The following is a 27,838-nucleotide window of genomic DNA, read 5'->3' on the forward strand; positions in this document are numbered from 1 at the left end:
GTAAATTATATGTCAAATTTGATTTTCCTTGATAATAAAGCTTCTATCTCGTGGCATATGATTTTTTGGTGCAGTATATGGGCGAAGCAACGAAATGAGCCCGGGGGGGACTAAGAATCAAGTTTATTGATATAGGAGGACCCACCATGGTTGAGTCCGACGTGAAGAAAATTTTTGAAATAATGCCTTGCAATAGGGCTAAAAAGCATCTTTCAGACTAAAATTTAGCAAAATACTATTGTGCTAAAAAACTGATTATTGTTTATTGGGAAAAATAGGAAGGGGCATGTCATGCTAAAACTCTAGTGATAGACGTTGGGGAAGAAAAGAAACGTCAACCTTTCGTTTCAGACTGCACATAGTTGTGAATGACAGAGCAATGATGTTTTGATTGGGAGAATTTTATTTCCTGAACAGAAATGTGCAGTTTCTTGTATCGAGAAGGCCACCCAAAATTAAAACATTGCAATGATACAGAAAGTGATTTACTAAATTAATGCAAATAAAAGAAAAATAATAAAAATATACGTTAGTAAAGTGAGTAAAAAGTTAGTAATTAGATCAAACAAAATCGGCATCTTAACAGTTTACTCTCTTTTTATTTCGTGCACTGTTAAAAATTAATAGAAAAAATGATAAAAAAATTCTTATCTTGACCAAAGTGAGGGCCTTCAGCCCCCTATTCCCCCCAGTGACGCCGTGCCTGTCATGAAAATAATTTACAACTTAAATTAATTTATATGGACTCAACATTGCCCTCATAAACATATGCATCAATCATTGCATCCATTGGCTATGACTTTCGGTAAGACATGCTTTCGCTTTGCAAATAACGGAGCTTTTCCTTACATACCTGTTTCGTTCTCTAAAATGCAATGTTAGGAAGGTAGGTTCATAACAAATATGATGTTTTCATCTCAAAAATTCCTAAACGGCCCTTTACGAACTTTGGAGGTGACATTTCTGCGTGGCAACAAAGCTCTTCTTGGCGCCCTGCGAAATCTTCGATTGCCCTGCGAAATCGACTATTTTTTAATATTGGGGGGTGTCACACCCCCCACCCCCCCCGATATTTTCGCCCCTGACTATGGGTACCATTTGAAGAAACATGCAGAATTATTGGTACCATTTTCGGGAAATTATCTAGATTAGGTAGATTTAGCATTACCAAAATGAATGTCAAGTTAGAAATAAAAGTATTACATATGTGTAACATAGAGATTTTGGGCATAGGACATGCAAAATTTGAATGATGATTTTTCATGTGCTTTAAAAAATCTATTTGCTCTGCAGAATTATGGGTATAGTTTTCAATATGTTTGCGGGATTATGGGTCACATTTTTCAGACATTTGCGGAATTATCATGGGTCCAAAATTTTAACCAAAATGGCACGTCCCCGTCCAAAATTAGGCATAGTTCACACCCCGAGGGCTAGAACGAGGGCTTATTCGAAGGGTAAAACACCACTGTAAAACACTGGCAAAAAAGAGCCTCGTTTGAAATCCCATATCGAGATTGATCAAATAGGCTGGCAAAGTAATTGAATCCTCACATGTGGGAAGGTGAAATTATTGGAAGAAATGGAGGAAAATCGGTTTAAATTTCAAAGCTTCAATCAAAGAATCGCAACAATTAAGATAGATGTCGCTCATAGGATCAGTGAAACTCGCGAAATTCCAGAGGATGAGAAAGAAACTTTCTTTCAGGAAACTCTAACGAAATGGATAGATTTGAATTGTACCCAAGATTTCACAAAATTTTATCATGAAGTTAAAGGATATGTTCAGAATCTGAAACAGCTTTTGTATCATAAAGAGGAGGTATTACGAATTCTGTGCAAACATATTCAGTCGGAAAATTCCAAGTGTCTTGATGCATTGTTAGATTTATTAGCGCAATTCACACGTGATTTGCAGCATGAAGCTTACCAATATTTTGAAGAAATCTACACTGCATTGACAAAAGTTTTGAGAAGCCGCGATCCTGAAATCATTGAAAATGCATTTGTATGCCTTGCTTATATTTTTAAATATTTGTGGAGGTATATGCTTCAAGATTCGCAAAAAGTTTATGGGTAAGCAGTGCGCCCCGTATTTATTTTTCCCGTTTTTATGCATACATGATTCTAGCTAGACTAAAAATATATTCTGCATCAATCGATTGTTGTCCAATTACTTGGAGGGAGGTTGGAGGACCAAAAAGGGAGTTAATTTATTATATTATTTCGGAAATCATGCCATGCATAATATTCGCCGAGGTCTAAAATAGTAAAAGCAAGTAGATTATGCAAAAGCAAGGGATTATGGTTACCCTCCTAAATTATTGCTTAACTGCTATAAATAATAGTTGTTTTTATTTTTGATCCACAGTTGCAAATTTGTTTGAATAATTTTTTTGCCAATTTTTCTTGTTTGATCAATTTGAAACTGTGTCAACAATTATTTTTCTAAGATCAGAGTTAGAACTAGAGATCTGTGGCTCCAGTAATGCAGCCAGCTTTGTGCTTTAATCTTGAATGATCAATTTTTTCCAAACCAGGTATTACAAGTCATTGCTTAGAAGCTCCCAAAAGCCATACATCCGGCAGTTTGCAGCTGAAAGTATTGCCTTTCTAGTAAGGAAGTTTAAAAATAAAGATGTATTTTTGGACCTGATTTTCCAGTCTGTCTGTGATGATCCTAGTCTCACAGAAGGAGTTGGTTTGCTGTTATTTGAAACTATAAAAGGTGTCAACAAAATGTTCAATTCTCAAGCTGCCAATGTCCTACAAATGGCTCTGGGTAAGCTTAGCGAAAAAAGCTTTGCAGGTAGCAGCTGTAGTGGCTCTGAGGTAAATATGATTTTATTTAATGTCAAACAAATTAGCAAATTTAGTTTCAAGTAACCACTAAACATGCAGTTAACTTTATGTGTGCCATACATTTATAGATAATTTATAAAGTGACATATAAAACATATAATCCAGAAATACAGTGATGCATCTTGGATGCAGAGATAAAGTGCAGAAGCCATGTGGAAGTTACCCAAGTCCTTGGCTTAAAAAATGGGTTCAAAAAGCTGTTATTTATATACTGTCAAGGTATTTCTAGTTCCATCAAGCAATTGGAAATAAAATTTCAACTCAAGTAGTGGTTAAAATTTTAGCTAGAATGTGATTGTTTTAATTCTTTTTTAGGTATATCAATGCATTTCTGTCACCTTCCTTGCAACTTGTAAATACATTTCAAAAGAATACTTTGATCTTCTATGGAAAGAGCTAATCTCCCAAACAGAAATGACCATTAGAAGACTGGAAAGCAGTGTCACAGAGGAAATAAATATATCTAGTCAGCAAAGATTGTTGCATTTACTGGAGCTTGTTACTTTGGTGGTAGAATGGAAGTCTGGGGTTTTAGTTGGAACTTTTGCTGAGAAAATTCTGGAGGTTTGTGTAACTAAATTTATAGAAAAATTTAAAAGGATGTCTATCTGAGTATGATTTTTCTAGAAACATATAGAATCAAATAAATTAACATTAATTCCTATAATTTTTTATATTGATATGTGTATTGCTAATTTATTATCTCAAAATAGTACTTATACAGACTCTGGCTATTGTATGTTTATGTTGTTAAATACAATCTCTGGTTTGTTTTTTGTTATTGTTTTGATAATTTGCAATTGACTTGCTGACTTAACATTTTCTGATATTTTGTGGTTTTCAGCTATTGAATCAACTTCTGGGTGTGGACTACCCTGTCATCTGCCAAGATACAATAATTCGGCTCTTCACTCAAGTTATACATTGCAGTGGTGTTACTTTACCTGACAAAGATGTACAGCAGACAATGACATTACTTTTTACAAAAAAGTTTGGTGCAAACAAGATATCATATCTGATGAAAGATTGTAGAGCTGGTGGTAAATTTGAATCTATGTCAGTGTTATTGTTTCTTCTGTATGTTGGAAAAGGCCTTACAAACACAGATGTTTCAAAAGAAGAAGCAGAGTCCTTAATCTTCTCTCTTGCTGAACATATTGCAACTAAAAAGGATCACTTCACTGGTGTTTTCAGCAGCCCATATAATGAAAATGAACTACTGCATTTCCCTAACAATGATGCTGTATCAGTGTCTGATGTTTTGCTGGATAAAATCAGTACTTTTTATAGGGAGCAAAAAGCAGTTTTTGATGCCCCAGAAAATGAGCTGGATCTCCTTTGGTCTTGTTTGGTTTGTCTGCCATATGTAAGGTTTGTAAGGAATTTGTATTTTTGCTCAGAGTTGTATTACGTTTTTCTTGATTCAGCTGATATGCCAATGGCTTAATGAGATCTTGCTGTTGTTAAGCGTATCATGAAATGTTGTGCTGGAGCAATTAGGGCTGCAAGCTTCAAGTTGCATAAGCTGTAACATACTAGCTCTATTAAAATTGTCAGGTCTATAGTTCTCAATGTTAATCCAGGGACCTAGTGATTCAATACTGGGGTAATCCAAGAATCTAGTGATTCAATAAGATTTCTGAAATGTGCTTCTCATCACCTTCTTAGCTGCCGGGAGCTGTTGGGAGCTTCTGGAAGCTTCTGGGAGCTGCTGGGGGTGATTAGAAATAATTCTTTGGGAACTGGGGCTGCAAACCTTACCGCTCATTATGGCCCCAACTGTATTGCTTTCATTTGCATGCTGACACATGAGACTTTTCTTTGCAGGCCACTGTCAGTAGAAAGAGCCTTAGAAAACCTGCATAATTTGGCTATGCTATTGTCAACTGCTGTAATGGAAAAACAAGGAAGAAGTCATAGAGTCATATTTCTTTTTTCTCAAGCCATCAGATCATTTTACATGATCAAATCAGCCCAAAAGTGTAAATGTGATGTTGCTTTCGAATATAAAGACCTATGCTGTTTATTAAGGTATTAGAAGTTTCTTGCAGTGACAGATTTTTGTAAAAATCTTGTGCCTGACACTGTTTGTGATAATCTTATAAATGCCGATCATTATTTTATTTCCCCATCTTTTTATGGAAAAATGAACGAAAGTGAAATGTTGAAATTTCAATCAAGGAATCAATCTCCATTTGTCAAAAGCTTTTTAAAGTTATACCACTATTGTCTTCCTAATGACCATTCATAATAATCTTAATTTGTGTTGCCTTCATTATTATTGCCATCATCGCCAATCATGATCATAATTATAGTCATCTTAGGTTTATGATGCTTCCCTGTGAACTCAGGTTAACCACACCTAATTCTCCACTTTATTTGCTCGAATCTTCAAATTTTTTAATAAAGACCTCCTTATTTTATTTCTTGGTCTACCTCTTGGCCTTCTTCCATCAATTTCTTGGATTTGAACTTTGCTAGGCTTGGTTTGTTTTCTTTTCATTCCACATGTCCAAACCAACATGCGCACTGCACTGCATCACTTTCATAATATCTCCAATTCTCTCGCATTTTTGTTCACTTTCTTCTCCTTCAATGTAGCACCTACCATTCACAGAGCATTCGTAGTGACAGTTGCATTTCCATTTTTTTAAATGTATATATTTGTAAAAGTAAAATTATTTGAATGCAAAGGCACTTTCTGATTATGATTTTATCATGTTAACTTTCAGATTATACCCAGCAAATGTACATTTACTGCAAGCGTTTGAAATCTTTAGCGACAATATGAAAGATCAAAATGATGAATTAGCTGTAAGATTGTTTCAAGAAGTTTTTGATCTCCTAAAACACAATTTGTCGTCAAACCTGGCAATCTTACGAAAACTCACTCTTCTCATTTTTCTCCATTTGTCAAGTTCACTTGAAAGTCCGGTGGTAAGTAAAAATTTCTTACAATCATTTTCTGTAAACTAGTTGCAAATTTATATATATATATATATATAAGCATACAAGCGAAACAATTGTGGGCGCTGGCCTATTTGTTTTCAAAACCTTGCCCTGGGTCTCAGCAATTTTTTTGCTCGATTCATTGTTAATTTTGGTGATTTTTCAACTTATTTTTGAATTTTACAGTTTTCTACTTAGGGGCATGTATTTAGAATTCACTTTCGCAAACTCCACCATATTCGGCCCCTTTAATTCTTTCTTCAGGACGTCCCAGAACTACGTCAGTCGGATTTCCTCTAAACCGCGTTTGTTGTATCTCATTTGTTTTACGAAGTTTCCCAGCTGTGGCCTTGATGTTTCTTGGTGTTTCACTTTCATGTTGCTCAGTACTAGGCAACTTACTAAAATTTAGCTTCTTTTTCTGATGATTTCGTGATATCTTTTTGAAATGTTCTGAATATATTCTTTCAGACGCTCAGTCACCAAAGCATTGTAATAAGACAGTGTCTAGATGCCGAGAACATCCCAGCAGCGTTTGCAAGCTATCTTAACCGATTGTTGCATCTAAGAAAGCTCGTGTACAAGTCGAGTGAGAGCAAAGAAGCAAGGCTTTTCAACAATGAAATCTTAGTAAGATATCTCGTTGGAAATCTTCGCATCAACCTTCGACCAATGTGGCAACCCGTTATGGATGTTATTAGAACCCATTCGGTAGATGAAAACCAAAAAGACTTTTGGATAGTTTTCAAAGAACTGCTTGTATTTGCCTTCGATAATACCGGTGAGATTACTGTCAAGAATAGTAAAATAATCATGCTATTTAAGGAAATATCTTTAAGCAAAAGTCAACCTAAGCCAGCATAACAGCTAGTTACATTTTGTCAAGAAATCATGCACGATGCAGAAAAATGTTAGTTATAAATGGCTCGAGAAAAAATTTCCCAGTATACATACTGTAGGACACGATTGGTTATAATAATACTGATGTGCTAGTTTGAAACTTAATTAGACTGCAAAATTTAATTCAGCATTAACAATTAATTTTTGACAATCTTAACAAAATTTTGCTCTCGCACATAGAAATTTATTTGATGACTTGCTTTGCGCTGTCACCTTATTTACTTCCTTCATATCATTGAATTCCATAAATCGTGTCCCGGGTGACTCAGATTTTCAATAAGTCGGAGGAAGACTTAGTTACCTTGTTCAGTTTCTTTTTCTTGTTAAATGTAACTCTAACCCGATCTGCTGAGAAATGTTAGTTTTTTTCATAGGGGAGAAAGATATGGAGGTTGCTGATAGTGATATGATAGGCAGTGGTATTATAGAGAAATACCGACCATTGGCATCTGAAACAGATGCTTTGAGCAGATCTGATCACAATAACTTATGTTTGCTGTTGTGCCAGACGATGGAAGAGTTTCCGCATATCATTGAAGCGAGGTCAAGAGATGTTGTCCCAATGTTTTTAACATTTTTAAGGTTTGTTGTGAATTACATATTATCTTCTGTGTCTGTAAATTTCTGAATGCTCTGAACATCAGCAGATATTAGTTAAAGATATTTAGACCTAATAAGAATTGCTTTTAGCCAGTTGTACGTGCTTATATGTGTGGAGCAAGAGGTTCCTAAGTTGTAAACTTCGAGGCTAATGCTTGAAACTTTTATCAGTTAACTGTATAGAATTTACAGTTGTTTGCAGTTTCGCACACGAGTGCGTATTTTTGGACTTAAAATATGAAATGTTCAAAATAAATGACATAATAATTGACAATTGAAAGTCTGCATGCGAGTTTGACCTTTTTTAACCATCACAAACCAACCATTGCTTTGAGGCCAGTATTTATGACAGCTTTTTCCTTGGTCTGAATTCAGCTTTTTCCTTGGTTTGAAGAAACGAATTTTGCTGCTTAAAAGGATTCGTTTTGGCTAGAAACATATATTTTTCTATAAACAAATCTTAAAACTTGAAGAAAATGCTGTTATATTCTCATCAGTTTTTTTATACTTTCTTCTTCAAACTATTTTAGCAAAGAATATGGGAGATTCGATGATTCATTTAGGCCAGCGCAAGACATTTCTTCAACGAGTAATCAAGAGGTTCTTGGACACATCGATGAAGAAGTTGAAGGCCAGGATGAGCAGCTTAGAGGTACCGAACATATTGAGCAAGGCGAAGCGAAAAGAAGAGTTGGCAGGAAGCAAGAATCAGGAAAGAAACTGAAAACATTGGCAGCCTTATTGAAACTCTTCGGCCATTTCAAAAACCCAAGAGCACTCTTCAAAGAGCCACAGATGTATAAAGCTTACCTACAGCTTCTAATGCATCGGGAAAATGAAATACAACAGCATGTTTATAACTGCCTGAAGACGTACAAGTTTCCTTACTTGAAACCTTATGAGGAGCAGTTTGATAAGCTGTTGCAAGATAATACTTTCAAAGATGCGCTTACGCTTTTTGCAGCTGGAGATGAAGTAGAAATGGTCAAGAAAGACCACCGAAATGATGTCATTAATATTCTTATCAGGTTAGTGTAAACACCAGCTTCAATGAATTATGGATATCGATTACTATTTGATGTCATAACGTTTCAAACTTGTCTTTTTAAAGATTGATCTTCCAATCTGATCATATTCCAATCTGATTCCCTGTTTTAAAGAGCCTATGAGCACAGCAGTGTGGTTTACAAAGGCTTGTTTAGGGTTGCCACGGTGTTACTATGTCAACTTTATACTTGGGCTAAAGCAGGGTTTCAACTTTTAACGCTCAGAGAAAGTTTTTTAATTTCACAATATAATGAAAATAATCATAAAAGCCATATTTGTATAGGTAAACGTGTTCACAAAATGAATTTGCTACTATCAACCATTATGTGTAATTTACAACAAACAATTTTAGGGGTTATTTACAGAAAATATTAAAAGTTAAACTCAAAATCCCAACGGAAATCTGATATCCCTTCAACTGAATAAGCTTATCTGGAAAACTGTTTTCGTATGCTTTCTCTTAAGTTTACATTATTATCGTCCGCCTTTACCTTTTTCCTAAAGTTATGTAGTCTATTATTTCAATTTAACCTTCGATTTTACAGTTTATTAGACTATGTTCCCAATAAATGCATGGCAGTAAAAGCACTGCTGTTACTCTCTTTTATTGTGGGATTCATCTTAGTCACGTTTCTTTAAGTTGCTTTAAGTAGCAGAAGGATATAGTCCATTGTTCTAACGTCTGTTTTGCTCTTCACTAAGAATAATTCTCACTAAGAATAATTCTTTTCTGACGAATGACATTTTTTCAGGTTGCTTTATGGTAAGTTGCAGAGGCGATCAGGACTCGGAGTTAGTGGTAAATCCAGCCAATCAGCAAGAAGGAACATAATCATCAACTTCATTTCTTGTTGCCCGGAGGAAGAGCTTACTACCTTCGTCAACTTAATAACCGAACCATTTAAAAACAGCAAGAAGGGTAAGTGTATATTTAAGTCTTTTTTCTCTGAAGCAAATCAGGCATTTTTCAACGGTCGTTTTAATTTCGAATCATTTTTTGTCTATGATATAAAATGATATAAACTTTGTAGTGTCACCAGTAATGTTTGCGTGTAAAGAGTGTTGAGAAACAAAATATTCATATCTAGTCGGCATTGAAAGACTTGATTTCCTCTGACCGTCTTTTCGTATTGTAATCAATGTCTGTTCTTGTCTTTTATAAACCAATTCTAAGTATAGTTTATATTTGTGGGAAGCTAAAGCCTTTTTAGTAGCAAAAGTTCCTACGTTTGAGTGCTATTGTAATTCTCATTTTCATAGGTAGCCAGCTTTTAATATATTCTTTTTTAAAAATTCTGTAGACAGCATACATGAAGTAATTCCACTACGAAAGCAAATTGGCTTTCTCCATATGCTGCATACAATTCTGACAAGACTGAGTGGCCTCATCGTTCCACATGTCGATCATTTGCTGAAAACTCTTCTCGATATTCTTGAGAAATGCCAGATGTGCCTTGAAAGACGCAACCAAGTAAGCATATGTTTATGGCAGTACTTTTATTTTGTTTTTGTATTCAGACTTAAGTAAAAATTGAGTTTGCTTGATCTTTAAATTGAACCCTTCATTGCTATTTCTGTTTCCCCCTTAATAATACGACGTTAGTTTACTCTGTCTTTATGAAACTTCAATGTCTTGTTTATTATAGAATTGTTTGAAAATGGCTTTGAAAAAAAGCAAACATTTGAGTAAACTAAAGCTTTTTGTCTGACACTCTTCAGAGTTTAAAACGCCAGAACAAAAACACTACACTAGGAAATATGTATACCCAGTTGTGGATCGAAATAGGCCAATTAGAAACGCGAGAACATGACTGTTGAGGTTGATCAATCAGTGCCCCTTCCCTTTTTGATAATGTTACTAATGGAGTCCTAAGGTAAAAACGAACTCCTTTTGTCTACACAATAACGGTTTTTTCGCGCTTATATAGATAGATTCCAAAACTGCTAGGTGGAATGACGATCGGGCTTTACCAATAATCTGAAACATGTCCCCATTTTAGAATTGTTTGTTGCAGTGTGAAAATTGATTAAGGAATACTATTTTAACAGATAAACTCGACCTTCATCGGACAGCTGAAATCAATTCGACAGTTGAGTATCTCAAGAATCACCGAGTTTTTTGAAATATTGCCTGATTTTGATTTCTTGCCGTATGTCGACATGATCTTCATAAATGCAGTAATGCCACAGGTAATTCCAGAAATTTTTCATTCATTAGCCTGTTTGTTTTGATATCAATAACGCTGTCTTTATGTCACCCTCTAAGTTGTCCATGCGCTTCGCATTTCGTGGTACTCTTATTGAACTATGTGAACTTGTTTTATTCTGCAAACTGTTTCTCTCTGCCTTGCTATTTTGTAGTTCTTTTCACAAGCATCTTTGGTGGATCTGAAACTAAAGAAACTATATATAGGTATCTCAAATAAAGTAATGAAATACAGGTTACAGTGTGACTGTAATACAGGTTTCAGTGTGACTGTATTTGAGCTTTTTCGTGATCTGTTACTGGCAGTCCCACAGCTAGCTAGTGTGCTAAGGGAGGGGGTTATTTCCATTTGCCGACAAAGTGGCTGAGCCATCCATTTGTGCCGATTAGTTTGGAAATTTGCCGACTAAGCTAGGTGGCAAAAACACTTCGTTTTTGCAATATAATTTTTTTGGGTGTCACGCCCCACACACCCCCTTATAACAACAGGCCTGGTTACTGATGTCTTTGTATTACATTAGTTAACGTTATTGGTTCGTAGATTTCTCGCCTGCATCAAGAGTCGCAACAACACCCTTCACCTCTGTTAAAACTCCTTTACCATTGGAGTACGTCACCCAAGTATTATGAGTGGCTGAATAAAGATCTAAGATGCTATCACATCAAAGCATCGTCACTACAAACAGAGGAGGCAGGTCCTTTACGCGAGACCACTGTTGTGCCAGTTTCAAATGATCTGCAGACAGAAACTCCCCTGCGCTTTATACTTAAGATCCTGGGCGTTAAAGATAAATCGGAAACAGTTGTAAAGATGTTGATGAAAATGGTGCAAAGTATTATTCAAATGAAAGCAAATGGTGATGATGATGATGATGCCATGGAGGGTGTAGAACGGTAAGGTTTCTTGTTCCTGTGTTAAGGGTGTTACAATTGGTATGGAACCAGGAATACCAATAGTTTTTGCATTTCTAAAGTATTGAGATGAGAAATTATAACATAAAATACAGACAGACATCTTGAGTTACCTCACAATTAAGTTTTGTTTAGCACAGGCTTCAGGTGATGTGCCTGGTTGCTTGGTTCTGGTTGCTTTGTGATGTCTGCCCAATTATATCAGTAGCCGCCATTGGGTACATGTTGCATAGTAAATAATTTTTTATAGAAAGCAGTGACACGTTTTTCAGTTAGTTTGAAGATCAACTTTATGCCTCTACAAGGAGCTAGATCTTCCTAGCGTAACCTGTTGTTCTAAATTTTTCTATCCATTGCACAATTAATACAATATTTTTCTCGGGATAATTTTTATTCAGTTGCATTTGTAACCCATGTTTTATGTTTTGATCACAAAGAGGGGATAATGCATTACGAAGTTCTGCGCTAAAGATGATTGATGGCCACATTGATAATCTGCTGAACCATCTCTTCGAAGCAGTCAAACGGAAGACAGGAGCACAGCTATCCAAGATCAAAGCTAAAGACGAAACCTTTCAAGCAGAACTGAGCGTCTTGGCTCTTATTAGCTCGTTTGTGACAGATCCCTCGCAGTGCCAAACAGTTGTTTCTATTTTATTTCCAACACTCAAATGGATAAAAAATGAAACTGATCAAGTTAATACGTTAATCACTGTGAAGAACCTTGTAAAGCATTGTGGAAATACACGACAGATAGCCGTCGAAACGATGAATTTGTTTATGAGTCTAAAGGGAAGAAAACCAAGGACTATTCTCTGTGAATTGTTTCAGGTTGTATTTGATTCGTCCGAAATATGCTGCATCATTCGTGACATGAATTCTTGGGATAAGAAGTTTGTTGATGAACCTGATTTCGAACTACGTTTCCAAGCATTCAGCAGGGCAACATCGATGCTCAAAGCAGGAGATCTCTCAAGCAAGCAAATCAAGCCAGTTTTAGCCAATTGCTTGTATTTTTCATTGGAAGTTCAGGACATGTCGTTGAGGGATGTGTCCATCAGTTTCATTATCCATATGATTGATTTTATCAAAGCTAGTGGCAGTAGGGTCGTTGTCGATGATTTGCTAACTGGGCTGCTTTTGCCTGTTGTCAGAAAGGCTGTGAGGTCCAAGAATGAGGTTTGTCTTCAACAAAACTTCTGTATTTTAAGTTATATTTGTATATTAACGATAAGCAAGTATAAATGATAATTAGATTTTAATGGAAAATGGTACTATTTTAAGGCACAGGGGATTTAATTAAGATTTTTTGCTTGTCACGCTCTCCTGTAGTTTGCATTGAATCTGAATCATTTGTCAAATTTTAGTGGTGATGATGAGTTTTTTTCACTCCTGATGGGAACTCATTTATGAGAATATTTCCCTATATCGAATATCTGCTCTATTGATCGCAAAAAATTGTCTTGCAGATTGTGCGAGGCGAGTACACCAAGATTCTCTCAAGGGTTGTTGAACATATCGACGAGTCTTCGGTTTCGGATATGAGAATTTTAACAAACGAAGATCCAGAAGTTGATTTCTTTGAGAACGTCAGGCACATACAGGTACAAGCATCTTTAATGTTATTTGTTTTTTTGTTTCAATTGGCAAAAGGTTTTGCAGGTTTTTCTGGATTTGAAAAAATCCAATATTTCTTCCACATCGTGAGTAAGGTTGTTTGCCCTTCGTGTTAATGAATTCCCATCTATACATTTCATACAGATATTTTCTTACTGTGGCTGATTTCAATTTTAATCTTTTGTACAGATGCACCGCAGAATTCGAGCTGTTAGACATCTAGCACAGCTGTCGAAAGAAGGAAAGCTAAAGCAAAATTCCCTCTATGCCTTTCTGCTTCCACTCATCAGCAATTTTATCTTCGATAACGTGGCATCGAAAGACCATAACCTTGTCACGGCAACCATAGAAGCAATGGGAGCTATCATGCATGCTTTGCCCTGGCAGCGGTATTCTCATGTCTTGAGAAATTATTTACGTCTATTGCCAAAAGAGAAAGCCAAAAAGAAAATAATCATAAGGTGAGGATGGTTGGAGAGAAATAAGGAAAGCTATGTGTACTGTTTAATGAACATTCAGCGTTTAGAGTTGTTGATCTTTTCTCCTTACTGCTAAAATGGTCGTTTGCAACAAAGAAATCTTAATGATATTTTGTAAAAACGTTGCTTAATATCGAAAATATCTAAGTATCTCTGTTCTCATGAAAGTCTACTACATCATTTATTCAAGGATATAAAAATATTCCGCTTTTAAAGAGACCTGAAATCAGTTTGGTATCGTTAAAATTTGATTTCTGTTTAAGAGTTGTTGTTGCTGTTCTGGATGCTTTCCACTTCGACATGACGATGTTAAGTGACGATGATATCAAGCCAGGTAAATGTTTATGGAAGTTCGATGACTGATTTATGTTTTGATAAGTAACGGATGTTTTGATGAGTAATAGATGGATCCATATTATGACTGAGAATTCGATTCGTCATCTATTTAGCATTGCTTCAGCTTCTACAATAGATTTTACTGTACTTGCTTGCTACCTGACATGCATTAGGCATGTGTAGAGTTTCCTGATTAGGTTTTAGCGCCTTTTTATACTACTTTTCTTTATGAGCGATCAGTTCTTGTGTAAGGAATAGATGTTCTGAAAGAGCTTTAATGCCTCCATAAAAGTTCTTACTTGAATGTAGTAGGGCAGAGAGAGAATAACCATATGCTCTAGAAGGCTAATAAGCAGAGGCGATATTTTTCTGATGATAGCTCTTGCATAGCATAAAATCTCAGTTAGAGAAGTATTCAGCATAGAAATGGTCTAGATTCTGTCTAGACAGTATCTAGTATGTAATGGAATTTATAGCGCCACATTCAGGGGAATTGCTGTTGGATTTTATAGAAAAGGTGAATCAGAAAAAGGTGGCAGAAGGAATTCAAGACCTGGACAATGGAGCTATCATAAAGGAGAATGAAAATGCAGTAGAAGACGAAGATAACGAGGATGAAGATGAAGCTGACATGGCAGACAATAATCATGATCAAGATTGTAAAAAAAATGAATCTACATCAGCGATGAAAATACACAAGACTATTCTGACAACAATTTTGCCACAGCTGCATAAATCTCTCGTCAAGAAGGTATGAACAGATTTTTCCTTTTTGTTTATCGACTTGAAAAATAGCAGCTTAGTTGCTGTGTATTGAAACTTATTGAAGAAACCGTTTCCTTGGTGCAATTAGAAGAGCCCTGGAACCTCGTCTTTCACCACCAGTTGAAAAGTAATGTTTGCTATGAGGAGCGTATCTAACAGGGTGAAAAGAATGGTATTGTGAGACGCCCCCAATTTTTCCATTATTGTTTTGTATAATTTTCAGTTGATCGGTAAAATCTTTAATTAGTAGGTAAAGTTGCTTGATGGTAGGGAAAATGAGACAAATCTTTTCTCGTTTATGTCTCTGTTGCTGATTTTCCTGTCCCCTCCTCTCCCTAGACTGGATGTATTCCTTCTCCTCTCCCTTTTCTCTCTTCTTGAAATAGCTGGCGAAAAGAGGATTGAAACAAGTCTACTTGCACCATTGATAAATATTCAAGTACTAGCGTTTGAGGAGGTTCCGTTTAGCTTTTAAATATGAGAGTAATGGATTGTCTCTCATTCCTTTTCTAGTCCTTTGTTGAAGATTTCCATCGCAAGTCACGGAACAAGGAGATTGACGATGACGCGGTGCTTCGGGTACCGATTGCACTTGCCATTATCAAACTTCTACAGAAGCTTCCCAAATCAACATTACACGAACAGCTGCCCGGGTGAGCTCTAATTGTTTTTTTGTTACTTGTTTTTGTATCTCACTGAATCAAGTTTCATGGTATGTCCCTTTCGTAATCATTGAGTAGTTAATTATTTGCCATTTTTTTCTACTGTAAAAAAACCATTATCTTTACTCTGTTGTGCTATCAACTGCAATGCATCAAATATTTTTATGTTTGTTCATATGTAACTATGGCTAGTTATATACAGTAATACTAATTGCCCTTCCAGTGTTCTATTACGTGTTTGTCAGACCTTGAAAAGCAGAGCCCGAGAAGTCAGAGAAACAGCTCGGGAGACATTAGTGCATATAGCATCGTCGCTTGGCCCAGAGTACTTTCCTTATGTGCTCAAAGAAATGAAATCGACTTTGCAACGAGGCTATCAGGTAAGACAGAAAGGCATTTTACGGCTTATAGAGTACCTCAACATATAAATTGTTCTTATGTTAAGGGATACGACGCCATGGGTACTTTCACTACAACTGCTAAATGAAAGGTGATTATTTCACAGTGGTTTTGGTTTCTGCATAGGCTTTAAAGACAATCCTGCAGGCCATAAAGTTGTATCAAGATAAAATTAGGAACTAAGATAGTCTAACTAAAACCCCTCGATTTACCACCTTTTTGCATCCCGATTTGGCGAAGGAAAAGTGGCTGGAAACCGTAGTAAACATGATAGAAATGTCAGAGCAACGGCTCATTCGCCTCGGCAAGGCTTGCTCTTGTCAAAGGTGATCTTGTTTCGGACAACAGAGCCCGTTCCACCGAAAATTGGGATGCGAAAAGGGAGGTAAATCGAGGGGTTTTAGTTATACTATCTTAGTTCCTTATTATATCTTGGTTGTATGCATAGGTTTCTAAATTTTTCAACATTAACCGATCCATATTATTTTTTCATTGTTATTCTATAATAACATTTAGTTCAAGAGCTGATAAAAAATATACTTATTTAAAAAACATCAATATTTTGAATCATCCCTTTCAGCTACTTTTATCAAATTCTCTTTTTACAGTTGCATGTATTGGCGTTTACACTTAAATCAATATTTGACGCTCTGTTTGATCAACTGAAGCCGGGTGATTTGGATCAGTCTCTTGCAAGCATTATTGAGGTAAAATATTCCCTTATTTGCTCATCGACTCTTGCACATAGTCATAAACTTTTTTGTTGACACCAAGTTTTGGGTGAAATTAAAATGGCGTGTTATTGATATCAACTAGCGATTTGGTTGGATGTGCGAGATTTGCATCGAAGATTTCTTTCCTCTGAACTGATGCTAAGATTAACAGCACAAAGGAACTCAACATCTTCTTCATTAAACTGTATTGCGTTTTATGATATCGTGTATCTATTAACGTTTTTCTTTGTGCCTCACTGTTTATTAAATTCTGCTCCTTTGTGTCTATCGCTTTATGAGCTAATCACGAACTAATTTGAACTCCTTCTCTTTTTGCTTTCTATGCTGAACAATTTTGACATATCGAAAATACTGCTTTTGCAGGTTATGATGCAAGATGTGTTTGGAAATATTGCTGAAGAGAAGGAAGTTGAAGGGATAACTGGAAAGCTTCATGAAGCCAAGACGACCAAGAGCTACGATTCCTTTGAAATAGTGTCACAGTTTGTATCTCCTGCATCCTTGGGAAACCTTTTAAAGTCAGTGAGAGTGGTGAGTCATTTTGTGATATAATGGTGCTCTATGCTTCGCCATTTTTGCAGTAGTAAGGCTCTTAAGATTTTGTTGTTTGGTTTTGTTTATTGTTTGGTTCTCATGAACATTATTTTTAAAAAAACAGGAGTCTCAGGACATTACACTTCAACCATCATCTAATCTGTCACCTTATTATTGTAAATATTCTTCCGCCTTAGCTGCTAGAGACCTCTCATACACACAAGGTGAGCAACAAAGCCAAAGAAGTGCTGCGGAGAATCGGTGTTGGCTTGCAAAAGAATTCCTCGTTGTCTTTGACTGATCTCTTGGTCTTTATTCATCAAACACTTTCGGGTTTGCAGCCTGTTATTATGGAGAGTAATTCTAAAGAATTAAGGTAGTGATGGGTTATTTATGTTGGCTTATTTATAACCGGTTTTCTTAATCTTGAGTTTATTTTCACAATTCTGTTGAAAAGTACCGAATATAAGTTTTCATGCTATGCGCCATAATAACTTCATTAATGCCTTGTGAACATTGTGAATTTGTTTTGAGAGTATCAAGGTGTGAAATCCACAGATAAGCATGTAGTTTTTCTAGATTTCACCATCCACTAAGATAGAATTAGAATCCCACAATTTTTCCAAATCGAAAGATAATGTCGGTCGGCTTAAACCTGTGTTCCTAATGACCCTGTATTTTTCTCAATCAATAGCTGACAATGCTAGACTCAATCTTTTAATATCCACAAGTTTCCAGTTTTTGTGTTTTTATTTTTACCTTTCATCCACTTATCCAATTCCGGAGGTTTAAAGGAGGGGGAACAAACCAGACATTTTGAGCCATTTGTGACTCATAGTAACAGTGTACAGCTAGCCGAGAGGCTGTCTGCATTCATTATGAAGCAGTGTCTGTGTTTTTTGTCGCTAGTTGAAGCATTCAAAGTTGTTCTTCCTTATTTACAGGAAGGAAAAAGAGGGGGAAGAATTCAGAAGACAAGATATATATCTAGTTAAAAAGGAGCCTGGACGTGGACAGAAGATTGTTGAACACGATAAAAAGGCCAATTTGCATCTTTTAGGAGAGTTTTGTCTGCAGGTATACTCAAGCATTTTTTGACAGGATTATTTCAAAAGTTATCAAAACAATGCCTTTATAATGCTAACTACGTATTTTATGAAACTTTTTTTGTCAGATGAAGATATTTCATCAAAAAGTTCCGCAAAAAAAGAGATTTTATAATTCAATTTGTATTTGTTGTGTTTTACAAATTTTTCTGCCAACCCTGAAAATTTTCTGGGAACCCAGTCTCCACCCAGATTCCATACTTTTTGCAACTCTGATTATAATACAATAATTATGCAAGTTTTCTACGTTTAAAGTGATTAAATAATTACACATGTTTAAGAGTTTAATGTCAACGATGTTCTAAATTTCAGTTGTTGCATTCATTTCTGAAAAATCAAAAGCTGATGCCCTCAAACCAGGAACACATAAGAATGCTTGATCCGTACGTGACAGTTCTTATTCAATGCCTCAAATCAAAGTACAATCGGGTTAGTACAATTTCTGCATTTATCTTATATTATTATAACATTTTGTAGTTAATCAAATCATTGGAGATATAGCTTACTAATATGTATACCAACTGCTTACGAAAATTCGGTCGCGATGAGACTTTAAACTAGCTATTCAATCACTAAAATATTTGGTCAAATATTTCTTTTAACTCTGATTTGATTTCATTAACAAGCAATTTCATTTTTAGATTATAATACTTGCTGCCAAATCAATGGCTCTTTTGATTCGTTTCCCCCTTCCGTCGCTTCAAACCAACACGAAAACTTTAGCTACATTGCTGTTTAAACTACTGAAGAATTACGCAAGAATTGGCGCTGGAACGGGGGACAACTACGAGCTTGTTCTATCAACATTTAAGGTGTGTATCAGAAATGCTTTTTTTGTTCGGTAAACACAGAGGACTATGCATCATAGTCATTGTTTAAGAAACTTTCATTTATGCTTCAATTATGCAAGGAGTTAACCGTTTGTGATTCAAACGAGCCATTCTTTCTCTCACGTTTCTTTCGGTCCTCATCCTGAACGAATTTTGGCTTACCTTATTCTGCGCGCAGACTCCAAGTATCTTGCCAAGTATCTTACCAGCCTTTTGGGGTTAATTCGCAGACTCTACAGTTCAAGTAGGATACTTGGAGTCTGCGCGCAGGCTAGGCTTACCTTTGGTCATTTACCGACGTTCGTATCCCCAGGAAAAATCATTTAGTGCGATACGTTTCGGTTTTCCGTTGTATTTTTTGAATTTATTGAAGGCATTTCATTACAGCTGGGTAGTATTTTATCGTTTGTCGCATATCTTATTTGAGGTATTAGGTCGATTTTTCAATGGAATTGTCTTGATTTACTTTCACGAGCCTCTTAGAGTATCATTACAATAATTGAGGCTTCATCCATGTCTTTCAGGCTATGACGGTCATTATCCGGGACAATAAACACTATAAAGTGACAGAAGAACAATTGAAAGTGAGTTTGCTCGGAGTGCAGCTAGACTTGTGCACTGTTTACATTTATTTTAGAGTACACATGGGTCAATGGGCCTAAATGGATTTTATTTCCTTGCGCTTTATTCGATTCATCTTCTTTCGTAGTGGATATTTCTGTCCTATAAAACAAACGTCTTTGCAAATTCAATGATTTCTACAGTCTTAGCGGTAAAGTTATTGATTATCTTCTAGATCTTGCTTGCATTCGTTGAAGAGGATGTTTATGACTACACAAGACAAGCGACAGCATTCCCTTTGTTGAAGGTAAATACACCTTAATTCAAGTGACACCTTGATTTAGTAAAGACTGTTGCAAACAATTTGAACGTTGCGTTTGGTTTTGCTTGTCAAAGACAGTGTTTTGATATTAAATTCTAATGAGCTAAAAGTTTTATTTTAGATAACTTCTCTTATTTTATGCATTTTGCTTATCAGTTTTATTTTGCCATAGTTTTAGGAGAAATCTTTATAGAATTTTAAATGCCATATTGACCACGATTATTTTGCAGGCAATTTTATCACGCAAGTTAAATGCAAAGGAGATTGTTGATGTTATGAAAAAAGTGGCTGAGCTTTCAGTTACCAGTGAATCGGATTCGGTACAGCTTCAATGTCGACAGGTAAGCCAACTGGGTTTTGTTTGTTCATTAAATGTCAGATGAGATGTACATTGTTTTGGTATATTAGCACTGATTTTCTTAGGGATCACTGTAGCTCTTCTAAGGCTGAAAAAACCGTTTTAACGTTCATGCAGTTTTGTACCGCATTTAATAGCTGTTTTGTCATTGTGTACCAATTATTCTTATGATTTATCTTTTTTACTTTTCAGCTGATGTTGCAGTATCTTCTTGATTACCCACTTGGAAAGAACATTGAAAAACATCTTCAGTTTTATGTTTCTAACTTAGGGTAAGGCAAACAGGCTAAAATTCTTGTATTGACGACAAGGTTCTCTCTCACTAGAGAGGAAACTCATGAGATTGAATAACATTATTTCCAAAAAGTAAAGAACCCTTGGAAATGTTTTTTACAGTTAAAGGCATTTACTGAGAGAAAGTATGACCGAATGACACACGACCTGGGCAGGACTCAAACCCGCGATCAGCGACCGTATATTTTCCTATATCCTGCTCACCTATCGAAGATGAATTTATTATTTTCAATACAGCAATCATGTAAAGCAAACATTTTTCGCTTTAGATATGATATTGAAAGTGGGCGACGATCTGCGTTGGAGATGATGGCCGTTTTGATAAAAAACTTTCCGGAAGTAAGTTAGTTTTCTTTTTTGGTTTCATGTCCGCTTTTCGTAACATTACGGTAACCATTTGCATGTTACCGTAAATGGTAGGGTCCGCACGGGCTGTTGGAATTACGTTAAGACATTACTATGATCTAAATAACGCAAATTCGTAAACTGCTTTGATCTTTCGCTTTTGCTGCTTCACTACTTTGTTAGAAATGAGGTTGTACCAGTATCGATAACAAAAGTTTTAAAGGATTAGCAGCGACTATTTGTTTGGTTGTATTTAAAATGATAGGAAATTTTAATTGGTGAACTTTCCACAAAGAAATGTATGTGCTCTATTTCACGATTTCTGCTTTTAGGAACGCATTAATGAATACTCCAGCTATTTCTATTTTCCTCTTGCCATGCGGCTGATCAATGACGAATCTGCTCTCTGTCGAAAATTATCAAATGCTGTTCTGAAGACTTTGTTACAAAGGGTGAGTTTTTACAATCAATTGCTATTACTAAAACACTATGACGTCTATTCTTCAAAGTAACACTATGAAGAATAAAACACGAATATTCTTCAAAATGTCAGTATTTTATTGATTCTACTTGCTATCCTCTGTATGTTCTAAAAAATAATTCTATTCTAAAAAATAACACGCTTCAGTTTGTAGAATAAGACAGTTTTAAATCACTACTACAAGTCTTGTGCTCAACATAGACATCAAGCCATTTTATAGACAACACATCATTTTATGCAGGCTTTTTAAAGCCATTTTAATATCATTTTATGCTTCAGACTAACGCCGAGAAGAGGACAGAACTCCTTGAGCTGACTTTGAAATGGCTGCAGCAGGAAAAGGTATTTATCTGTGTATCCTAATAAATCTGCTGTACGTCTAATCGATGCTCGCTTTTCTAGTCAAATTAAGGCGATAAAGGAGGGGTGCTTATTTTTCGACGGCCTATGTTCATCTTCGCTGTTAGCTCTTCTGTAGCAGTTGTTTTGCAAATCGTATAAAGATTTAGGTCCTGGAACAGAGTGGCTGGCCTGAGGAAAAGTACAAATAATTTGGACCATTTGTTGCATTTGTGTTACATTTTTAGGCCCTAGTTTGTAGTTTGGTCTCATTTTCATTTATGGTTCATTCTTTGGCTAGCCAAAAAGTTTGAATGACAGTTTTTTTTGCAAGGTATCGGTGCAAAGGCTTGCTATGCAGATTATTGGAATATTTGCTGAAGTTGAAGGAGCAGCATTCGAGAAAAGGCTGTCTGCAATATTACAAAGTATAAACAGTGCTATTAAGCCATCATCATACACAGCCGTGAGTTTTTGTATTTTTCAAGTAAATGTTATGTCCACCATTACAATGTAATGATATATCAAGACTAAAGGTCTTGAAATAATGATATTATGGGCGTCCTGTTTGCAATATTCCTTTATGTTGATCAAAAGCATGTTTTGATTTCCTCTCATTAGAGACAGGCAATGGTATAAATATCTTCTGTTTTTGTGTTTTCAGCCTGATGATTATGATGATCAGTCCAATGAGATGAAATCAAAGGATCAGTTTCTTTTCAATACGTTGACTGCCCTCATGAAAATTTTTCAAAACTGTGACGTCATCAGGAAGATTTCGTTTCAAGAATCTTTAACTGAGATTTGGGGTAAATATGTAATGCATATTTTGTCGTTTTCAGACCTTACTGCCTTAATGTGTTTACTGAATAGGGAACAGTTTGATAATAAGAATAATGGACATATAATGATGATTTATATTAACGTAATCAACCAATTTTTAAAACTATTGGATTAATATGCCAACATTAATCTTTTTTATTTCTTGCAACATCTATTTTGCAGGCAGCATCCAGGCTCATTTGCAGTACCCACATACCTGGGTGCGTCTGGTATCTAGTCAGTTATTTGGTTTCCTTTTTGCTTCGTGGCCCCCTTCTGAACTTGTTACGTTTTCAAGAGAAGGTGCTGCAAACCGATTCTATATCACGGATGATCTTCCGTCCAAGGTATTGAAAACATTTTTTTGGAGGTTGTTTTGTGTATCAACTATTTGCCTAGGCAAATATGTGAATCCAAATGAAAACTCATTAGAATGTGGGTGAAGATGACGACGAGTCATGTCATGTGTCTGGCATTTTTGTCTTTTAATGTAAAAATTTCCTTGCCCACCTTTATTAATGGTCATCAGATCAATAAGTTTTAGAGCGCACAAAGCTGCTCTTAATTGGAATCGTCATCTTGAAACCAAACCGCATATTAATTTGTTATTTTCCTTATTATAAAGCCTATATGTCACTACGGGCTGTAGCTCTTCCTATGTCTCCTTAGAATTCAATACATCATTTCCCTTCGTTATTGTTTCTGAAAATAGTTTTTTGCATTCCATGGAAATCCGATATCCAGCGTAGCTTTTTTTGACAAAAAACTTGAAACCATTAATTTTCTTACAAAAAGTCAAAGTGGCTTTAGATATTTTTGATAACTACGCTTGACAAAAAGATTTCTCAGTTTTTGAATTATTTTTATAGGTAAAACTTCTTTGCAAGGATTTTTGTGACCAATTAAAATCGGAGAACCTGAGCCAAGAATTTGGGGAACAGGTATGTTATTGTTTGTCAATTATTTTGTTTTCTTTTGAAATATCTACCATGTATTGCTCACATTGATATGTGTAGTCACAACCTATTCGAAGAGATGTTAGCTGCGAGAGCAAGCCTTTTTCATATAAAGAGGAGAACAATTGCCTTTTGTTTAAAACAATGGAAAGTCATTTGGGCTGGAGGGGCAATTGCTCCCTTAGTTAGCATGTCGAAAAACCTCCGTGTGTGCAGTTTTTTCTTCAGATTGAAAATTTTGATTAATTTCTTAGTTTTTATTCATGAAATGACTGGAGCCGGTACATGTTATTTCGTCGAAACTTGCAAAGTTAAGAAATCTATACAGTAAAATGCAATTTAGATATAGCATACTTTGCCTGCATTTATACATTTGATTAAAGTATAAGCCTTTTTAGCATAACTTAAAAAGACTAATATTGGAACTGTTTTTTGTTTTGTAGATCACCAAGAATCTAATTTATTTGATAAAGCTGATAAATTTGTCAAGCCAAGATTTTAAGGTTGCAAATGGAGCTGATGCAAACTCAGTAGAAGAAAAAGGGGGCAAAGGCGATGGCAGTGCCAGCACACTGTCTACATTGCGATGGCTTCTGAACAAATTATCCAATTTAGCAAGCTTTGAAGCATCGCAAGAGCAAAAGGCTCAAATCAAGGTATCCGTTATGGTTATATAGAAATATGAAATGGATTCTCCCAAAAAGTTTTTCATTCTTTTTATTGTAACCATTACGATTTTTTTCAAAAAATCTTTTTATGCGAATGCATCGTCAATTATAAATCAAGAATCAATTGGTTGTTTTGCTTTTTGTGATTGCTGAACGTTCAGCTGCGAGTACTTCAAGTGCTTCAATATGGCAACGAGGCTCTCTTATGTGGCATTGTATTCCCACGCTTTTCAAACAGTTTCAATATTATCAAAAAAAGATTCTCTGCAACGAGGCTCTCTTATGTGGCAATGTTTTCTGCAGAATAAATTAGATAGGCTCTTGATTCTTTGATAGCTTTGTTTCTTCATTTTGTCCTTCTGCTTGTCTTTAGCGAATGTGCGTATTTCGATGCTTGGCTGCTGTTTCGATTGACCTTGGAAAAGATGGTATCACCCCGTACATATCAGAGATTCTGAAACCCCTTCATAGAGAGCTTGTCAGTTCTTCACCAGGTGTGTGCATTTATAAAGCGGTATCAAGATGTTTTTTATGTGATATTAAGGATCGTAAATTCTTTGGTAGTTTAGCAGTGCTGTTTTCTCCGCGTTGTTATCAATACGCTATGCTTTTTAAGGGCTGCTACATAACTATGCTTCGTAAGGTCAGAAAACTTGTTGATTTTATATGAACGAAGCTAGTTTGTAGCTGTTATCTTTGCAAGCAACGTGCTCTTTTGACAGCAATTTCGCTGTTTTTCATGGTGAGAGATTTTTCCACTTGGGTATGTTTTTAAAAAATCGTTTTTTCTGCTTCGTGGATTGGAATTTTAGTTTTCTCGAAAGCATTCTTTCATTTTAATGAAATAATTTCATTGATTTGTTCTTATTTTTTAGAGTCAGAGTTGTACAAGTTAGCATTAGAGGTTATAGAATTGATCAAAGAAGTTGTTGGAAAGGAGGTTTTTGCAGAGATATATGCCAAAGTTCAGAGGAAAGTATCTGAGAAAAAGGAATTCAGAAAAAGAAAAAATGCTGAAGAGGTCAGTTGCCTAAGCTGATGGTTTTTAGATTTTTCCGCTTAGGTTTTTCTTTTGGAATGATACCTTTTTTAATCAAATGGTGTTTTTCATATTTTATTTATGATTATGAGATAAAAATCATGTTGCTATTCAAATGAAAGGTCATTTATCCGTGGATAGAATGATTCAAGAAATATTTTGTCATTCCGTCCGATCTCAGTAAAAGCCCTATATTCACTTCTCGACATAACATTAAATACTTTTATCTAGCATCATGCCTTTCCTTGGTACTGAGTCCTTGTTATAGTTTTACGACAATTATATTAAGTTTTCCAAACATTTTTATTGTTATAGAGTTCTAAAGTGATGACGTCACAAAACTCTTATTTTAGAATTTTTTTATTTGGATCTCATAACCTGAAAGAGCATCATGAAATACCTCTAAATTTGCAAAATCAGGCAAGTGTATTACGAAATGGCAGAGATATGGCCACATGTTTATTGGTTCTCTCCCCATCAAACCTCTGTATTTTGGTATCTGTTCATAACTTTATGAACAGAGCCAAAATAACAGTGATTCGTTAGCAAACTACAAATCTTTCATTGGCCATATCTCAACCGATTTTAGACATATTTGGCCAATTTTGCGTATTTGAAAGTATTTCATGGTGATCTTTTACGCTATATGGTTAAAATTCAAAAGTTCTAAAAAGAGGTTTTTGATGACGTCACACTTTAGAACTCTATTGGCATTCCTTATCTAAGAAGAAACAAAAATTGTCTCTTTCCCTAGGCTGTTGTTGCCCCTGAGAAGTTTGCAAAGAAGAAACAGAAGAAGAATCTCCAAAAAAGAGATCAGAGAAAGCGAAAACTAATCGAAAAAAAGCCATCTTTGCTGAAAGGCAATAAAAGAACAAAGAATCAACCAATTTAACCGAACATTGTGGGGTCAAATTCTATATTGCCATTTTCCTAATTAGCAATTTCTTTTCCCTTTGAAATCTTTAATAGTTTTTTCGTCAAAATATTCTTATCTTTGGTAGCCCTTGCATTTTTTTTATTTGCCCTTGCATATAGGTGCGAAGTTTCACTCCTGTGTCAGAACTCTCGATTTACCTTTTCTAATATATCTATATCGACAAAGCCTTCAAGTTTTCCTAAACACAACATACAGGTTCATTAATTTTCTTTCAAAGAAATGTAAACAGATTTCGAGTTATTGGTGGACGGTATTTGAGCTTTTCCCCAAAAACATCGTTAGTATCCACCTTGCTCCCTGAAAAGCTTAGAATATTATTAGTTTTTTTCCTTTACTCCCAAACAAACTTTTAGGTAAATTTACTTACTTTTCAATCAAACAAACTTACTTTTTCGTCAAAATCAACCCATCTCTAAAGTCGTTAATTTCTCAAAAATACGACTTTAATTTCAGAATTCAGTTCAATTCTTGTTTATTCTGACCATTTATGACCAAATTAAATCTCTTTACAGAAGAGAAAAATTTTGAAAAAATTTGACAATTTTTATAGCCCTACCTTTTTATGCAAAGTCTGAAAAGTTGATATTTTATTGAAAAAATGACACTTGCGGCAGATCTAAATTCAATTTTTGTTTGTTCTGGTCATATTGAAGCAAACTAACCTGTTTAAGTAGGAAACTTTTGCTAAAAAAATTTCTAAACTTTACGTTACGTCATTGCCTTACGTTGTTACAAAAATACGACTTCCATTCTAGTATCATGGATCGCACTCATGATCGTTTTGAGGTTAGAGAAGTTTAATTTAAAATTTAAAGGGTTGCCAATTTTCAACCAAACCTTTGAGAGATTGATTTCTTTACAAAGATTTCAATGAATATCGAGATTGATAATCCGGAAAATTCTAATCGAATGTGTTAACTAAATTTTAGTTCGTTTGAAAAACTGTCGCTTACGAAGAGCCTTTTATAATAATATGGTAACAAAAAATTGCAAAGTCTAGAAAATGGTAAAATTTTGAAACATACTGAAGCTTTTTTGTCTGATACTCTTCAGAGTATAAAATGTTAGAATATAGACAAAAACTCTTTAGGAATCATATCCACCAAATTGATTCTGTTCGATAAAAAACTGTTTGAAGAAATTGAAAGTTGAACTAAGAAACAATAGGCAAATCTTTAAGGCAAAATACCCAACGAATCTAATAATTAAAGTTGAAACAAAAACATCCATGGTTACGGAACCCAATGGAAATAGGATTTTGGAGATTTAAAGAAGCATCAAACGGTTTAAAGGCTCGTGCAATGAGATCAAGACGAGAGGCAGGAGCCATGAAAAGCGGGCATTTGCACAATTCAAAAATTTATCTTACGAGATTGACTTTAAGCAATTCATTTGACCTAATACAGTTTTTGTAGACGAAACAATACCGGAGTGATTTTCTAAATGGTCTACATTTTCCCCTTTATAGAAACCAAATGCTTTAACATAAATTGTACTTCCGGCAAACAATCCAAATCGTTATCCATTCTGCATCCATATTGGAAAATTCAAGAAAATTATTTCTATAATATCCCAGCTACCAGCCTAATTTTTAACGAATAACTCTCTAGCCTTTGGTAGATATCCATTTGTTAATAAGAAACAACTTGCATAGACCTAGCAAAACTGTTGGCACGATTAAAAACATCCCGCTTCAACTCTCCTTCGTTGCAAAATAATGTCTGTAACAGTTCTTGCTGAGATCAACATATCAATTACCGAGATAAACTTGGGAT

At 35.3% G+C, this 27,838-nt stretch overlaps 1 protein-coding gene across 2 annotated transcripts; it reads left to right on the forward strand.

Moving 5' to 3' along the window:
* Positions 1-1,519: 1,519 nt before the first annotated feature.
* LOC135682127 (small subunit processome component 20 homolog) lies at positions 1,520-27,833 on the forward strand. Of its 2 annotated transcripts, none has more exons than XM_065196862.2 (41): positions 1,520-2,076; positions 2,541-2,832; positions 3,178-3,426; positions 3,707-4,233; positions 4,690-4,893; positions 5,595-5,799; positions 6,283-6,592; positions 7,086-7,293; positions 7,842-8,339; positions 9,111-9,277; positions 9,660-9,829; positions 10,408-10,548; positions 11,106-11,458; positions 11,914-12,655; positions 12,946-13,080; positions 13,283-13,554; positions 13,836-13,906; positions 14,385-14,659; positions 15,187-15,326; positions 15,559-15,715; positions 16,343-16,441; positions 16,832-16,999; positions 17,200-17,378; positions 17,947-18,079; positions 18,421-18,537; positions 18,750-18,920; positions 19,463-19,522; positions 19,735-19,806; positions 20,052-20,162; positions 20,372-20,451; positions 20,743-20,812; positions 21,151-21,270; positions 21,579-21,641; positions 21,973-22,104; positions 22,303-22,447; positions 22,644-22,807; positions 23,330-23,401; positions 23,860-24,072; positions 24,458-24,578; positions 24,960-25,105; positions 25,878-27,833. In XM_065196862.2, exons 1-41 carry the CDS (start codon positions 1,583-1,585, stop codon positions 26,016-26,018), a joined length of 8,187 nt encoding a protein of 2,728 aa, XP_065052934.2. In that variant the 5' UTR covers positions 1,520-1,582; the 3' UTR covers positions 26,019-27,833. The 2 variants fall into 2 exon arrangements, with proteins under 2 accessions (XP_065052934.2, XP_065052935.2); XM_065196863.2 differs by having other exon boundaries at positions 14,421-14,659.
* The last annotated feature ends 5 nt before the right edge of the window (positions 27,834-27,838 follow it).

Source organism: Rhopilema esculentum, chromosome 16 (genome assembly GCF_057945365.1).
Source record: "Rhopilema esculentum isolate cy_ngs chromosome 16, ASM5794536v1, whole genome shotgun sequence".
Lineage (NCBI taxonomy): Eukaryota > Metazoa > Cnidaria > Scyphozoa > Rhizostomeae > Rhizostomatidae > Rhopilema > Rhopilema esculentum.

Bases quoted from the DNA above. Each gene is read 5' to 3' on its own strand.
- LOC135682127 (XM_065196862.2), top strand. From the start codon at position 1,583: ATGGAGGAAAATCGGTTTAAATTTCAAAGCTTCAATCAAAGAATCGCA. The intron at 9,278-9,659 runs GTAAGTGTATAT...AAAATTCTGTAG, and splicing joins ATTTAAAAACAGCAAGAAGG to ACAGCATACATGAAGTAATT. The intron at 16,442-16,831 runs GTAAAATATTCC...CTGCTTTTGCAG, and splicing joins CTCTTGCAAGCATTATTGAG to GTTATGATGCAAGATGTGTT.